This window comes from Aethina tumida, chromosome 5 (genome assembly GCF_024364675.1).
Source record: "Aethina tumida isolate Nest 87 chromosome 5, icAetTumi1.1, whole genome shotgun sequence".
Lineage (NCBI taxonomy): Eukaryota > Metazoa > Arthropoda > Insecta > Coleoptera > Nitidulidae > Aethina > Aethina tumida.
This window is the reverse complement of record NC_065439.1, coordinates 19,650,805-19,668,310: the sequence shown is the minus strand read 5'-3', so window position 1 is coordinate 19,668,310 and position 17,506 is coordinate 19,650,805. Positions and strand designations below refer to the sequence as shown.

General features: G+C 27.7%; 1 protein-coding gene across 1 annotated transcript; it reads left to right on the top strand.

The window, feature by feature from the left end:
• The first annotated feature begins 253 nt into the window (after nucleotides 1-253).
• On the top strand, nucleotides 254-11,128 carry LOC109596189 (homeobox protein Hmx). Its single transcript, XM_020011687.2, has 3 exons — nucleotides 254-906; nucleotides 7,085-7,233; nucleotides 9,979-11,128. The coding sequence occupies exons 1-3, from the start codon at nucleotides 566-568 to the stop codon at nucleotides 10,794-10,796; spliced, it is 1,308 nt and encodes a 435-aa protein (XP_019867246.1). The 5' UTR covers nucleotides 254-565; the 3' UTR covers nucleotides 10,797-11,128.
• The last annotated feature ends 6,378 nt before the right edge of the window (nucleotides 11,129-17,506 follow it).

Genomic DNA, 17,506 nt, shown 5'->3' with positions numbered 1-17,506 from the left:
GAAAAAAAAAAAAAACTTATTTGTAAACACACGTAAGCCCATCCAGGACGAAATCGAGTACCAAGAAACGACACTTTAGGGGTGATAAGTCGGTAGACGGGCAACAAAGAGGACCGGCTTATGAGGAAGAAGACGGCATCCGAGTGAATTGCACATAGCGGAATGTGTAAAATTCCTGTAACGAGGTTCTTAACATAAAACCGTTAAGGGTGCGAGCGAGAGGGTGGTCGGACGTGGCGGACGGGCGCGACGGAGAGCGACGCCGTCAGGTAAAGTTAGGGGTGTGTATCTGGCGGCCGAGAGGGTGTGTCCACATTTTCGCCGCCCTTTTCGCCCTACGAGCCACAATCTAAGCACTTACGGACGATACTCCGTCATAGGCAATCTAACGGCCCGCCGGATATTTTATAATCTATTTTTGGGGGTCCGACACGCGGTTCCCGTTCGCGGCATTTTTTTTCGGTTAGGTGCTGTGTGTCCGGTGCGACTTTGTTGTCTACGTAGTGTGCAGTGTTTGATGCGACCGACTGGTAACCAAAGACCGACGTAAATAAACTTTGTAGAAATGAGTTCGCCGGTACGCGACATCGAAGTTAATGTGGTCTCGAGTCCGGAGTCGAGCAGCAGGAACAATTCGCCGGAGCCGGACGGCTACCGGATCCTGAACCGCGGCCAGAATATCACGTGTTTCCCGGTGATCAAGACGAGCGACGATGAGGAGAAGAACGAGAAGGAGCTGTCGTCGAAGTCGTCGGCGACGCAGAAGAGCTCCGGTGCCTCGACCAATTTTTCGATCTCGAGTATCCTCTCGAGGAACGAGCCGTCGGCGAGGAAGAACGGCTTCGCCGGACAGAACGTCATCGACAACGGGCTGTCGGCCACTTCGGACAATGCCGTTTTGTCAAGGTAATTCGACTGTTGCTTCTTGTATTTCTCCTTTAGTTGAAATGGAAAAAACAGTCACTTAGAGAATTAAAGCAAAACTTCAACAAAATTAATAGAAATTTAAAAGTAATCGCAACAAGCAACCAGTTCTAATATGTAACTAAATCAAACAAGCTAGCCAGCTAATCTTAGCTTTATAGCTAATTATTGGATTTAAGTCGAAGTCAAAATTTATTAAAATAATCGTTGATTTTAAATTATTAAAATCTGACCATATTCGTTAATAAATTGAAAAAAAATTATCATATTTACGTACGTAAAAATTTGTAAATTTTAATAACAATTTCTAGAGATTACATAGCTTCAGACACAATTTTCCTTTTCTGGATCTAAATTAATAAAAAGTATATATTAATGTTTAAAATTGGTTTAGTTCAGGAAAGAAATATATATAAAAAATTTACATAGAAAAACAATATAACAAATATTTTCCGAGTCAAATTTCTAAAACAAAAAAAATTGTGTAAATATTGGGTTTGTATATTTTTATCCTATTTTAATCTATTCAACACAATTTTCTACCATAATAAGATTTTTAAATCTTTTATAAATAAAAAAAATCAAGATTAATATTAACTAAAATTATTATAATAATACTCTTAAAACAACGAAAATAATGAAAAAATATTTGTATCCAATGTTTTAATTAATTTATTTTAACTATGTCTATTTCCAAATAAGATATTTAGTTTTAATATTTGGTTAGAATGTTTTTATCCTATTTTAATTTTTTTAACACAATTTTCTCTCAAATTATTATTACAATTATAAAATATAAATATAATGATAATAAAAATTATTATACATTCTTATTTGACATAATAAATTAAAGTTGAACTTAAATAAACAAAAATATTACTTTTGAGGAAATATTTTACTTTTACTTTACTTTTCATAATACTATTTTCTCACAATAATATTTTAAACACTAACAAATTTTTATCAAAATTAAATTACAGAATAAAAATATACACATATTTTAATATTAAAATATTAAAATTAAAAATATATATATTTCTTTAATTATAAAATACTATTGTAAAATATTAATGTTAAAAGAAACAGAAATAATCTTTTTTAACAGAACAAAATAAAAATATCTTAAAAATTATATTTATTAAAATATAAAAAAATGCTATTTAATTTCTAAACTCAACTTAAATAAATCTTAATAAAATCTTTACAGAAAAATACATAACATGCACAAAGAAATAATAAAGAAATAATTGTCACCAGTGTTAGGTTTCAATTAATTTATTAAATTATATTATATTATTAAATTATATTATATGTATTTCAAGAAAAATAATTAAAACATAAATAAATACATTTTTAGATTTACAAATATTAAATTTAGTTTAAATATTTGATTTAAATGATTTTATTATATTTTAAGACAATTTTGTTAATAAAATTTACAATAATATTTTTAAAACTTTAAAAATTTTCAAATACAAAATTAAAAACATATATATGTTTTTAATAATTAAGTAAATTTTGCACATTTGTTTGCAATACATATATTTTTATAACTAAACATATTAGTTTAAAATATTAATATTAAAATATATATAAATAAATGTATTTTTTTTTTAATGTAAAACAAATGAAAATATTTTTAAAAATGTGTAATTACTTTGTCTAAAAATATCTGATTAATATCCTTAAATTATTCCTTATATTTATAGAATATTCACCCTAAATACCTAAAATAAATCATGGTTAATTAACTGAAAAATTAGTAATCCCCAAGAAATTAATAAATAGACTTATAAATGTATGAGACCCTAATTTATTTATTATTATATTTTATTATTGGTTAAATGGATGGATATTTTTTCTTCTAATCTCATCATCTCAAAATGTACAAAAAAAATAATATAATAATGATTATAAAACTTGAAATTGAAAAGGATTTATTTAATTTGTATTTAAGATAACATAGAAATGACACAAAGAAAAGGCAAAGAGTTGTGAACGCCTCTAAGTAACATCCAAATAACTTAAATTTCACCCTAAATTGCCTCACCAAAGAGGACGATATCTTAGTTTCGGCCGATACAGACAGAAGCCCTCCAGGATTGTTTCATCCTCGACTGAGGAACACGGATCCAATGGATGTCGAGATGTTCGAACCGATTAGAAGGAGATGATCCCGTCATACGTCTACTTATCCATCTTACCTGCTTAACGTCTCTTTGTTTCCGAAATCCCCGTTTTACCCCGACTCTGGAATAAATCCCGGTGTTTTGCACAATGTCTGCACATAATTATTGGCTTGATTCGACTCCGGTCGTTTATAATATTTTGTATTTCAATAAATATAATGATTTGTATTTCATTGGTACGAATTTCAACATGGAAAATAAATTAAAACAAATGAATTTATTCGTCGACCGACAAAAACGCCACTGCCCCGTATTTTAATAAATTACGCATGGAAAATATTTATAAAACAAATTATTTGAATTAATGTTTTTAATTAGCAGTTGTAAATGGGGAATGCGCTTTTCGTTCGACATATTAAATTTAATTTAAAATACGACCGTGCATCTTTTTTGCCATAACGTAATGTATACTGAAATTTTAATATTAGTTTGTTTTAATTTCGAGCGATTTTCAATTATTACATGTATTCAGTGTATGCGAATGTGTGCCTGATCACAATATTAAATCGGCATTAATTAATTTTATAATTACGAACCGGATGCAGCGGCGCCCCCCAAAAACCTCCATTACTTTATGACCAATTACTGTAACGACTAATTTTCTAAGAACGCTTGATAATAATTAGCATATCGGTTTAAAAGTAATTATATTCGACTTCTTCGGGTCTTGGGAGTTCGCCGTTGCGAAAGTTTTTTACTTTGCTGGGGGGAAAACGGCCATTTTAAGGGAGATTTTAAACTCCTTAAATTATTAACATAACCGACACGAGGGTTATTCCAAGACAATTTTTGTGTTTCTTTTTTATTAAAAAAAATTCCGTTGAGCCTCTTTCGTTTTTATACTTTTATCCTAAAATGATTCTTGTGTTCAGTTTTGTTTTTGTGTTTATAATCTTATCGTATTAACAAGACGAATTTAATTCTTATGTTTTAATTGATTTAATACATTTTTTCAAATTATTATTAAATCATCATATATATAATTCTATAAATAAGAATATTACGTTTCTGTTTTTAATAAATTTAATTTGTTTTTAATTTTAATTTCAGCATTTTACTGAAATATGATTTTATTTTATATAAAATTAGGTCCTAGAAAAATTTTAAAATTTTATTACTCTTTTTAAATAAATATTAATTAAAATATATTATGATATAAAATCTAATTTGTTGAACTATGAGATGTATTTTTAGAATCTATTATCAAATTTAAATTATTAATTCATAAATTTTCTTTCAAATATTATAAAATATTCTTCTTGTATTATTTGATATTAGAAGTTTAACTTTAAATTAGATTTTACTGACATATTATTGGAATATTTTTTAAATAATAATATTTGAATAGTTTTTGATAACATAATGTAGAATCTAAAACATAAAAAAATTATTAGAAAATAAATTCATTCTTCATTTACTTTTATAGAGAATTTTATTTGATATTTTTATCAAATGTAGACATTGAAATATTTGGTAATTCACATTTTATTTTGAAACTAAAATAATTTATAAAATTTTGTGCTAAAATTTTGTTGTGGTTTGGTTATTTTTTTATAAAGATCTTCATATTAATTCAAAGAAGTATTTTGTAAATTGTGAAATTTTTTATGTCATATTAATTATACCTTTTTAACTAAAATAATATAAATTTAATTCATGTCATGTTTCAGTAAATATAAAATAAACTATTAAAGTAATAATTTCTTTTGATTGGTTGATTTTTTTTGAATATTCAAAGTAAACAAGAAGTTGTTAGTACGTATAAGCGTGTATACTTCTCATACATCCGTTTTACGAGATATTCTCTAGCCGGAAGTGCAGAAATAAACAAGTGGGAGTGAGCGGAGCAAGCTAGGCGCCTCTAAATATTAATGAAACACAAAACTGTACATCGAACGTTATTTGCTGATCATGTAGCCGATATCGGGCCACTTAAACAGGTTCCTTAAGCTTCTTAGGGAATTCGGCGGAAGTCTCAAAATCTCGTTCCGCTGTTCAAGTTCGGGCCTGTCTCTCCTCGACGAAAAACACTTAAGTTGATGCAAATTTAATGCGAGATCGACTTTAGTTCGCAGCAGATTGCCGCAGGGAATTTACGTTGTATCGATCAACGAATCGTCGGGTGATTCCACTGCGATGTAACAACAAGCAACAACTATCGATATTATTCCGGTTATTGATTTACAAATAGACGGCGACCGATTTTATGAGGTTTCTCCGCATCGGGTTTCAGTTCTAAGGAACTGTCACATTTACTTACTTAATTTTTTAATATTAACACACTTTTCGTCTCGATATCTGTTCATAAAAATTAACTTTTTATTAATAACATTTTATTGATAAAATTAAAATATTTTTAAATATTTTATGAGGTTTCTCCGTATCGAGTTTCATTTACTTACTTATTTTTTTAATATTAACACACTTTTCGTCTCGATATCTATTCATAAAAATTATCTTTTATTAATAACATTTTATTGATAAAATTAAAATATTTTTAAAGGTTTATATTCCGACATGAACAACAGTTTAATTAATATATTTTACATTATGAGTTTGTCTATCAACTTATTTTTTTAATATTAACACATTTTTCGTCTCGATATCTATTCATAAAAATTAACTTTTTATTAATAACATTTTATTAATAAAATTAAAATATTTTTAAAGGTTTTTATTCCGACATGAATAACAGTTTAATTAATATATTTTACATTATGAGTTTGTCTATCAACAATTGTTTTAACATTTTTAACATACATGCATTTCAATTGGTTTATTTTCAAATATTTTAATTGGTATGAATTTTAATATAAATTTTATTATAGATTTTCATACAAATTTTACACATAATCAATTTGCCCAAAGCATTTTTTAAATAATGGTGGATGCGTAAACCGAACAAATTGGATACTCGACACATATATTATTTTTACGACTAATTTCAGTCAAGTCATAGTTTTCATTCTTGAATTATATCGTCAGTTTCTTTCAGTTATCATAAATTCTATTAGTCAGTTGGTTATTCACTTAGTTGTTATTCGAGTGAATAGTCGGTTATTGATATAATCCAACTCTTCTCATAAATCAGTTTCATCATCAGTCATAACTAGAAAACACAAGTCAGATTATTTCAAAATATAGAATAATATATATATATATATATATATATATATATATATATATATATATATATATATCACTTGTTTGGTTAGTTGTTAGTCATGATCTTGTCACATAACCTATTTATTCAGGTTATTTTAAAAACCATATAATAAAATATTTATCAGTCGACTAATCTCCTCATTAATGAAATTGGATTTTTCGATTGACAATTAACATCAGTCGTATGAAATGTAACTTAAATAAACATTAATAGAATTGACCAGTATCATGTATTCAATTGATTTAAATAGACTAATTAGTTGTTACTCGAGTAAATAGCTAGTTATTGATATAATCCAGCTATTCCCAACTCTAGTTCTCATAAATCATCATCAGTTACCACATAGAAGTCACAAGTCAGGTTATTTAAAAATCCCGAATAATATATTTATATACTAGTGATTTTTATTACTTGTTTGGTTAGTTGTTAGTCATCAATTTTGTCACATAACCTATTTATTAGTCGGCTAATTTCCTCATTAATGAAAACCAACTGACGATTAACATCAATCGTATGAAAAGTAACTTAAATAAGCGATTAGTTGTTATTCGAGTGAATAGTCTGTTACTGATATAATCCGGTTATTCTCAACTCTAGTTCTTATTATTCACTTATAACCATTAAGTCACAAATCACAGGAAGGATTATTTGTTGGTCAACTAATCCTTTAAATTTAATTTAATTTAAACCAACAATTGCTAAATTCTAATTCATATTATGAAAAAAAAATGAATATAGATTTTATTCACAATAAAAAATGAAGAGTTTTTTCCTCAGTCTTTACAACTATGTCTTTCTGTTACAGATTAGGATTGATGTCCCATTTCGGCGCCCTGGCGGCGGCGAGCAGTAGATACGCGGCACTATGCGGCGGCGGTTCCGACCCGAGAACTTTGCCCTGGTATTGGGGCAGGATACCGTCGCAAATTCCCCTGGAAAAACCCAGTCCGAACGGTACGTTTCGCATTACGGTCCGACGACCGATTAAAAACAATCAATTTTACCCGTCGACCGTATCGAATAATGTTTTGCATCGCAGCGGGAACTTTTTTTTAATTAATTTTGATTTTTACCGATAAACGGCCCGACCAAAGCCAAATTACGAACCAATTCATGTCAACAAAAAGCCCCCGATTTTTTTTTTTTTTTATTTATTTCGCCGTAATTAATCTGCGGAATTTTTACCAGCATTTCGAATATCGATTCACTTAAAATACGATTTGAAAAAAAAAAAAAAAATGGCAAAAATCAAAAAGCCGACCGGCCAATTCAATTCGGCGCAATTACTCCCGATAGAAACCCCGACACACACAACACACACAATCGCAATCGTCGAAAGCGATCTAATTGCAGCAAATTGCCGTCGCACTTGCACGTCTTCAAAGCCGTCTTTAAAAACGAATTGCGTAATCAAGTTTAATCCTGGCCAAAAGCTGATTAAGGAGCACGGTCCGTTTTTATTGTTCGACGGGGAGGATTGCTTGCTGTTTCGACGTAGCCGTCGATCCGCACTACTAGGGCTTACCGACGATTTGACACAAACTTGAGGCGTGGGGCTTCGCGAAGCCGGTTACGTGTCGAGGTGGAACGGTGCTGCCGAAACGCGTCCTCAATCCGAAAAAAAAAAGAAACGCTAAACGGTGTTGTGTTTCCCAACCAAATTTTATTATGGTTAATTGTATTTCCCTAAAAATGAGGCACTTTTAAGGCTTGGACAGTCAATTTGATTGCCTGTTTGAATGTAAATAAATAAGCTGAAGAAGATTTCATTCTTAGAACACCGTGAATAAGTTGTTGAAATAGAAGAAATAAAGCACAAGAAAAAGTCTTCAAACTATATGTGTTTTTAAATTAAAAAGTATTTTCCATGTAGTACAAATACTGCAAATCCTTTATTACTCATTTTTTAATATTTAAATTTAAAATAAAGTTAGTAGTTAAATTTGAAGAACTAAGATTTCTCCAAGTTTTATATTTGAAATCACTACATATACTTAATTACTTACTTTTTTTAAATTTGCTTCTTATTAAGCTATGCATACAAAAATAATTTAGTTTAAACAAGATTATTTTATATTTTGCCTCAATTTATTTTAAACATACTTTAAAGGCAGATCAAAATAAAATAAATTATGTTGTGGATATTTTTTCTTCAAAATACGAAAAGAAATGTTCAAACCATAATCTGTCTGGTCAAATTTGAAAGGATCTTCTTTAAATTACTTTCAAATCTATGTATTTTCCAAGTTATATATATATGAAAACACTAATTACTTATTACTTATTTTTTTAAATTTGTTCATGTTAAAAAATAATTTAGCTTAAACATCATTATTTTAACTAAATTTATTTTAAACATACTTTAAAGGCACTAGTAGCTTTAACATTCTTCAGAAGGTAAGAGGTGGTTGAAAGGACCTTCTTTAAAATACCTTCAATTCTAAGTATTTTCTAAGTTGTATATTTGAAAATAATACAAATTGTTAATTACTTAATTTTTTAAATTATTATATGTAAAATAATATAATTTAGTTTAAACAAGATTATTTTTCCTCAATTTATTTTCAACACACTTTAAAGGCAGGTTAAAATAAAATAAATTATAAAAATGTGTTCTGGATTATTTTTTAAGCTTTAATATTCTTCAAAGCATTAGAAGAATTTGTTAAAGTGATTAAATTTGAAGGAACCTTCTTTAAAGTACTTTCAACACTGTTTCCCAAGTTATATATTTGAAAACACTACAAATCTTTAATTACTTACGTTAAATTTTATGTTATTAAGCTTTATGTTAAGTAAATAATTCAGTTTAAACATGATTATTTTACCTCAATTTATACAACAACATACATACTTTAAAGAGTGGTCAAATTAAAATAAATTATAAAAGTATATTCCGGATAAAATTTAAAGCTTTAACATTCTACTTAACACAAGAAGAAACATTTAAATCACAATATTTTTTCATATAAACTTAAATATTAATTTAGTATTTTCGATGATTCTGATTTTTTAATGAACTCTTGTAATTTCATTACATTATTACATTACATACATATTGTTTAAAATCAATTTTTAATAAACAAAATAAGTTTTAATTTATTTTTTTCAGAACCAATATTTAATTAATACAATTTATATTCCTGTATTCATAAAACAAATCAAAAAAGAATATTGTTATTTTTTTACATTAATTTAATATTTAACTTATTGGAAGCCAATCAAAATAAATAAAAAACAGAATAAATTTTAATTTAATTTTTTTTCAGCAGAGATTTTTAATTGAAACAATTTATATTTAAAAAACGAATTAAAAAATCGTTTGTTAATTTTATTACATAAAACTATTCAAAAGTCAAAATAAATTTAACTTAATCAAGATATAAATTCTTTTATTTTCATAATCTTTTTTTTATTTTTTCGTTTCAACACGAATAAAAATTAGTATAACAAAATTTATTTGCACCGATACTCAACCATTACAAAAGATGGTGATAATCAACAAAATAAAAATAAAATTGGGCCAATTTACAAAACAATTCGTGGCAAAATTGAAAAAATGTTGATCCGAAAATAATATAAAGTTACAATTTGACGGATGATACTCAATAAATATGATAATAATAACCCCGAAAACTCTCATCGTTGTGCTGATTAAAACCATGATTCTGATTTTTTAATGAACTTTTGATATTTCAGGCGGTTCCACAAATGACGAGCCATCGCCTCCGGCCTCGCCACGCGACCACCACAACACCACCAACAACACAGAGACGAGCCGCTCGTCCAGACCATCATCCCCATCGGACCACCAAAGATCGCCGGCCAGCAGCCCCTCGCACCACGGCGGCCTGCCCACCTCCCATCCCGCGTTCCTGGACCAATCCTACATGCGATCCAAGTCGCCGTACAGGGACTCGGAGAACATGGTCATCGACGAGGAGATCGAGGACGACGAGAGCGACTACGACAACGACAAGGACAAGAAAGTGAACAGCTCCAGCCTGAGTCCGGGCAGTTCGTTGGCGAACAAACGGAAAAAGAAAACCAGAACGGTGTTCTCCCGATCTCAAGTGTTCCAACTGGAGTCGACGTTCGACATGAAGCGGTACCTGTCGTCGTCCGAACGGGCCGGCCTGGCGGCCAGCCTCCACCTGACCGAGACCCAGGTCAAAATCTGGTTTCAGAACCGCAGGAACAAGTGGAAACGGCAACTGGCCGCCGAACTGGAGGCGGCCAACATGGCCCACGCGGCCCAACGTCTGGTGCGGGTGCCAATACTGTACCACGAGTCGGCCAACACGTCGATGCGCCACCCCTTCGACCAGAACCATCCCTTGAGTCTGCACCATCCGTTGGAGGCGAGCAGGGAGCCGCCCAGCGGCGGTGCACCCGTCGTCAGCACGGCGGGCTATCCCAGTTCCTTGTACTACCACCATCAGGCCGCCGTCGCCGCGGCCGTGCACAATTTGCCCGCCAGTCCGGTGAACAGGCCCCCGATGTCGGGTTTGGTATGAGGTTTCGTCAGTGCGTAGGCGTTAAGGTGATGATGGGCCGTTGTGCAACTTGTAAATTCGTGTCTCGTTTAACGAGGATTGTGAACGCTGTATTTGTTTTATTTATTTCCTTTTTGCTTTAATGTACATATTGGTTGGTTTTTGAGGTTGTCTCATGTGCAAATATATAGTGTACGAACTTGTAGAAATGCTTTATGTAAATACCGTATTTATATTAAATTATTTATTTACTTTATGTAGCTACTTGTATATATTCCAGTTTGTAACAGCTACCACAGTTACCTATATGCCAAAAAATAATTAGTTGATAATAAATGTATAATTGTGTAGTAAAAAATCGTTGTTACCAGTAAATAAATGGATACAAACTAAACCTTGTTCTATTTTTTAACATCCTTATTATGACATTTATCATTTATAAATGACTGTGCGTCATACATAATTAATTTTTTTTATAAAACTTTACATATGAACATTTTGTTTATATGAAAAGTCAATAAAATAATTTAAATAATTTATTGCAAAACATATTTATTCAGTTGATTTGAATTATTAAAGTATTTAAATAATATTTTGTGCAATGTTAATTAAAAAACACAATGAATGTTTAAAATTAGCGTAAATAAATTTAAAATTTTTATTTTTTAGTATTCACAAAAAGTTTAAAATAATGACATATTTTAACATTAAAAATGTATAAGTTTTTAATAAATATGTAAAATATTATTTTTTTTTTTTTCATCACAGAATGTTTAGTAAACATAAACTATATTCATAATTTCTAGTTCAAAAAACAAATTAAAAATATTTAATTTTGACTGTTTACAATAATTTTAAATTATTGTCATTGGACGTACTCTTCAAGAAATCATACAAAATCATTAATCAATCAATTTTCAATAGACAAAAATATATTTTAATTTAATCTTTCAACACAAATTTTTAATAAAACAAATATTTAACATTTTATTTATTGGATGTATTAATTAAGCTATTCCAAAAAAACTTATACTTTATATTTATTTCATATATTATTTAAAAATCAATTTTTAATAAACAAAACAAATTTTAATTTATATTTTTCAGCACAGATTTTTAGTAAAAACAATTTATATTCCTGTATTCGAAAGACAAATTAAAAAAGTTAACTTTTTACATCAATTTAATATTTTACTTGTTGGACCAATTAAGATATAAATTGTTGTAGTTTCAAAATTACTTTAATTACTTTTGCAAAAAACATTAATCATTAAAGCTCCTACTTCATATTTATTTCATATATTATATAAAAATCAAATTTTAATAAATAATATAAACTTTAATTTATTTTTTCAGAACAGATTTTTAGTAAACACAATTTATATTCAAAAACAAATTAAAAAAATATATCGTAAACATTTTACATCGCTTTAATATTTTTCTATTGAGCAAAATAAGGTAAAATTTTTATAATTCCCAGTTACTGCACTCTTTTCATATATAATCAATTTTTAATAAAGACATTAAATTTTATTTATTTTTTTCAGCACAGATTTTTACTAAAAACAATTTATATTCCTGTATTCCTGTATTCAAAAAACAAATTAAAAAAGTATATTATTAACTTTTTACATACATCAATTTAGTATTTTCTTAATGGACAAATTAAGACATAAATAGTTTCATAATTAACTTACTTTTCCAAAAAAAATAATCATTAAAGCTTCTATTTTATTTTGATATCATATACTGTTTAAAATCAATTTTTAATAAACAAAATAAGTTTTGATTTATTTTTTTCAGAACAAATATTTAATTAACACAATTTATATCCTATATATATATATATATATATATATATATATATATATATATATATATATATATAATATATAATATATATATATATATATATACATAAAACAAATCAAAAAAAGCATATTGTTAGTTTTTTACATTAGTTTAATATTTAACTTATTGGAAGCCAATAAAAAAAACAAAAAAACAGAATAAATTTTAATTTAATTTTTTTCAGCAGACATTTTTAATTGAAACAATTTATACTTCTATATTAAAAAATCGTTTGTTACTGTTTTGGTTTTAAACCAAATTAAAATGTTTGTTACTGGATGAATTTATTACATAAAACTATCCAAAAATCAAAATAAATTTAACTTAATCAAGATATAAATTCTTTTATTTTCATAATATTTTTTTTATTTTTCCGTTTCAACACAAATAAAAATTGTTACAAATTAGTATAACAAAATTTATTTGCAATCGATACTCAACCATTTCAAAAGATGGTGATAATCAACAAAACAAAAACAAAATTGGGCCAATTTATAAAACAAATTCGTGGCAAAATTGAACAAATGTTGATCCGAAAATTGTTGTCCTGATTACAACACACAATATAAAGTTACAATTTGACGGATGATTGCTCTTATGTTACCCAATAAATATCATAATAATAACCCCGAAAACTGTCATCGTTGTGCTGATTAAAACGCCCAAAATGAAAACGATGTACAAACTATTTACTGCTCGACTTTCTGTCGCGTCGGGCCCATCATCCTTTGTGTGTACGCATTTAAAAATCGAGGCAATAACAATTTGGATCCGATGGGGGAACAACATTGGCGTACAATTGAACTTATCTGTCACTATCAAATCTCTTAGCAGATTAACGATTGCTTTTAATTCGAGTTTAACTTTAATCATGTCCCTACAGCACATCTGGTACCTACCGGGAGAGAATCACAATGCGGATGGCCGTTTTTGAATTCGCCTTTTAAATGGGGATTGACTGACTGTGTGGACTCGAATTACATGAGTTCGGTCGGTTCCTTCACTCACTCCTCGGCAACGGGGCATCCTCGCCTATCGATTTTGAACGTATGCATATTTTTCGGGACGGGAGAGCGAAAAGCCGGGCCAGTTAAATAAAATATGTCCCGGCAACAAATTCAGATCGTGTTACACGCCGCTGATTAATTAATGCATGCGTTCTCCCCCAATTATGCACAATGTAATTATATTTTCATTGTTTTGATTAAAACGTTAATTTTAAACAAACAATATTACAATATTGTGCGTTGTTTATGGGTTGTGTAACGTTTAATCATACCGTGGTAATAACGAAAAAGTTAATTACGCACGCAAATAAATAAAACACGAGTAATTAACAAATATTAATGTATTAGCCTATGGTGCAGCATCAATGCAAGGACATCCAAATGTTGAAAATCCAACTGTTACAAACAAAATCACTTTTCTCTGGAGCCCCATTGATATCACTGGATATGGAGTAGTTAATAGACTTGTCAAAAAAAGTTATTTAATCCTGCAATAACCACAGGTAAGTGTGGCATAAAGACAGAAACAACCGTTAAATAATTTGATAAGCAAACTCAAAGCATCCAAACCTTTACTAAAATCATGGAAATCTAACCTAAAGCTTCATCACCAACAATTATTACTGCCTAGATTACTAACTGAATACACAAAGCTGGGTTAGGACTACTCATTAAGGAGAGTCGACACACCATCCTCACCACCTGAAATACAACCTTATCAGTTACCTAAACTATGCAATCTGCAAAGATTCAAATAAGGAAATCCTCGACTATACTTCATACTTGAAAATATTACAAGATGATCATTTAAAACGTATCGTCAGGTATAACAGGCTGCGGCAAAATTCAAAAAAATACCAATTTTTTTTTAAGTAGAGAACTTTAGATTCAAAAAACATAATAAAACTCAATCTCTTAAATGAAGATGTCATATCACAATTTTTTTCAATTGATAATGAGGGTTTCATGATACCTCACTGAAAAGGTCTTTTAATACCTTATACATACAGTGTTTAATTTTTGAGTACAGATTCATTCATTTGACGTTTGACGAAAAATTAAAAATTTTGATAACGAAATATTTGAAAACTGGTAAAACAACTTAAAATACATGATATCATAAGATATTTACGAATATCAACAGATTTTTTTTAATAGGTGGAGCAAAAATATTATAAACAATTAGACAAAACTTGTTTATATCTTGTCATTCAATGATAAAAATTAAATTTTATAAAATGTCATATTTTTTTAATAATTTTTTTTCCTGTAATTTGACTATTTTTGATAAATAAAAAATATTGAATAATTGGTAAAAGTAGGTCTAAAGTAAAACTGTTATTTCTAGGGAATAAATAGATCCTTAGAAAAATAAATAATTTCAATCGAATTTTTCATAATAAATGACATTTTAAATTTACATATTTGCCTCACAGAAAGCTGTATTTTTCATATGTTAAGAATAAATTACTTGTTCAATTTACAAGTTTAAAACAATTAAGTAAATATTGTTTACAATTTTTTATCCAAGAATAAACAAAAAATTTGGAAAATTTTTCGAAATATTTATTTTTTCCATTGATATATTTTTCAAATTTTACTCTACTTATTTAACTTTTTTCCAATAAAAAAAACTAAAAAATATTGAAAACTGGTAAAGGTAAGTAAATTAAAATTAATATATACTGGATATTTTTTTAAATGTGAGGAATTAAATTTTATATATATTTTTCTATTCAATTTTTATACAACATATAATTATAAGCCTATTTATTTATTTTTTTAGAATATGAATTCATTAACAATTTTATTCAAATAAACACATAATATGTGTTTAGAATAAATCGCTTGTTTAGTTCACAAATTTAAATCAATTAAATATTGTTCATAATTTTTTATTTAACAGTAATCAAAAAATTTAGAAAATTTTTCAAAATATTTATTTTTTCTAATGAAATACTTCAAACGTACATAACATTATTATAAATTTCTGTTTTTTTAATGTAATTATTATAATAAAAATAACATATAAGTTTGTATTATTCGGTAACAATTGTTTAAATTTTTTTATTTAATCTAAAAATATAAAATTTTGAAAATTAATTTTTTACTTTATTGTTTATTTATTATTGAATTTTTTCTCAATGAAAATATTATTTTTGATAACTAAAAATATTAAAACTAGTAAAAATAAGTAAATTAAAATTGATATGTATTGGATATTTTTTTAAATAATAAATGATTATTGACCTATTTTTTTTAAAATATGAATACATTTTTTTTAAGTACAAATCAATCAATTTAGGTTTTTCTATGCTTAGATTAAATAACTTGTTTAATTATTTACAGTAAATATTGTTTATAATTTTTTTAAAAGTAAAAAAAGAAAATTTACATCATATCAAAATAAGATTAATTTATACAATAAATGGCTATTTAATTGTCTTTTTAGAGGATAAATTCATTTTTTCATTGAATATATTTGTTCAAACGTACAAACTATCATACTAAATTAACTAATTTGGATCAATTGTATTAAATGTTAAAAATAAATCGTCCCTCCAATTTATAAATTTGCAATAATTCGATAAAAATTGTTTAAAAAATTTTATTTAACAATAAATAAAAAATTTGGAAAATAAAATTTTACAGAATACCTTATTTTTCATTAATATTTTTGATGAATAAAAAATATTGAAAACTGATAAATGTACACAAATTAAAAATGATATGTGGTCCTCATAGGTATATAGTCACAATTCAGTAAAACAATTCGGTAAAATATTTTTTTTGTTTAACAATAAATTTGAAAGTTTAAATTGTGCAAAATATTTTATTTTATATCGATTATATTCTCTAATATTATCCTAATTGTAATGTTCTTTAGTAAGTTTTATATGGGTCACCCTGTATCAGTTAATTTAGTTGAAAATACTATAAATTGCACTTCAGTAACTGCTGATAACTTTGTAAGAAGTTATATAAATTATATTTATGAGATGTACATACACTATTTAGTCATACCAAAGTAATCAGGAAAAAGTTAATTACGCCCGTATATAAATAAATAAATAAACATGACTAATTAATGTACGCGCCTCATTGTCAGGCGGGGTTGAATTTTTTTTTTAATTTCTTTCTCTTTCGTCTTTTGTTCGTGCGTCAAGACTATCGCATCGGATCTAAATGAACAGTTTAACATGGTCTGGGCCAGCAATACGAATTATTAAAATTAGAGATACGTCAGATAGAATATTATTTAACGGCCGAATTAATTATAATATAAACCCGTGGATTTTCTAATGTTCGACAGTTGCACCGAAAAAAATAATTACGGCATTAACTTTAATTAGCCCACAAAAATTGCAACCACGATTGTCATCAGCGATAATGGACAAGATATGGTTCGGGTCAAGGAACACGTTGTCGGATAATATTTTGATTAGCACGTACAATTTTGGCCGCTATTAATGTGATGCCAAAATATTATTATAGGTATACTTGAAAAATGGGCTGTTTCATTCCAAATCGACAGATCCAGTCTGGTTATTTTATACTTTGATGATAGTAAAATTTATCTAATTTAATCTAATAAATAAATCCATGGAAAAAAATGTTAATTCTCTAAAAACTGGAATAGAGCTATAATCATTTATTTTCATACTTTTCCCAGTTTTCGATAATTTTTATTCATCAAAAATATTAATATTAGTGAAAAAAATTCAATAAAAAGTATAAGATATTTCTATTTATTGTTAATTAAAATTTGTTGCAAATTTGTAAATAAAAAGAGTGATTTATTCCATACATTAAAAAAAATCCGGTTTATACAAATTTTTTAGTGATATTATGCACGTTTGAAATAATATATCC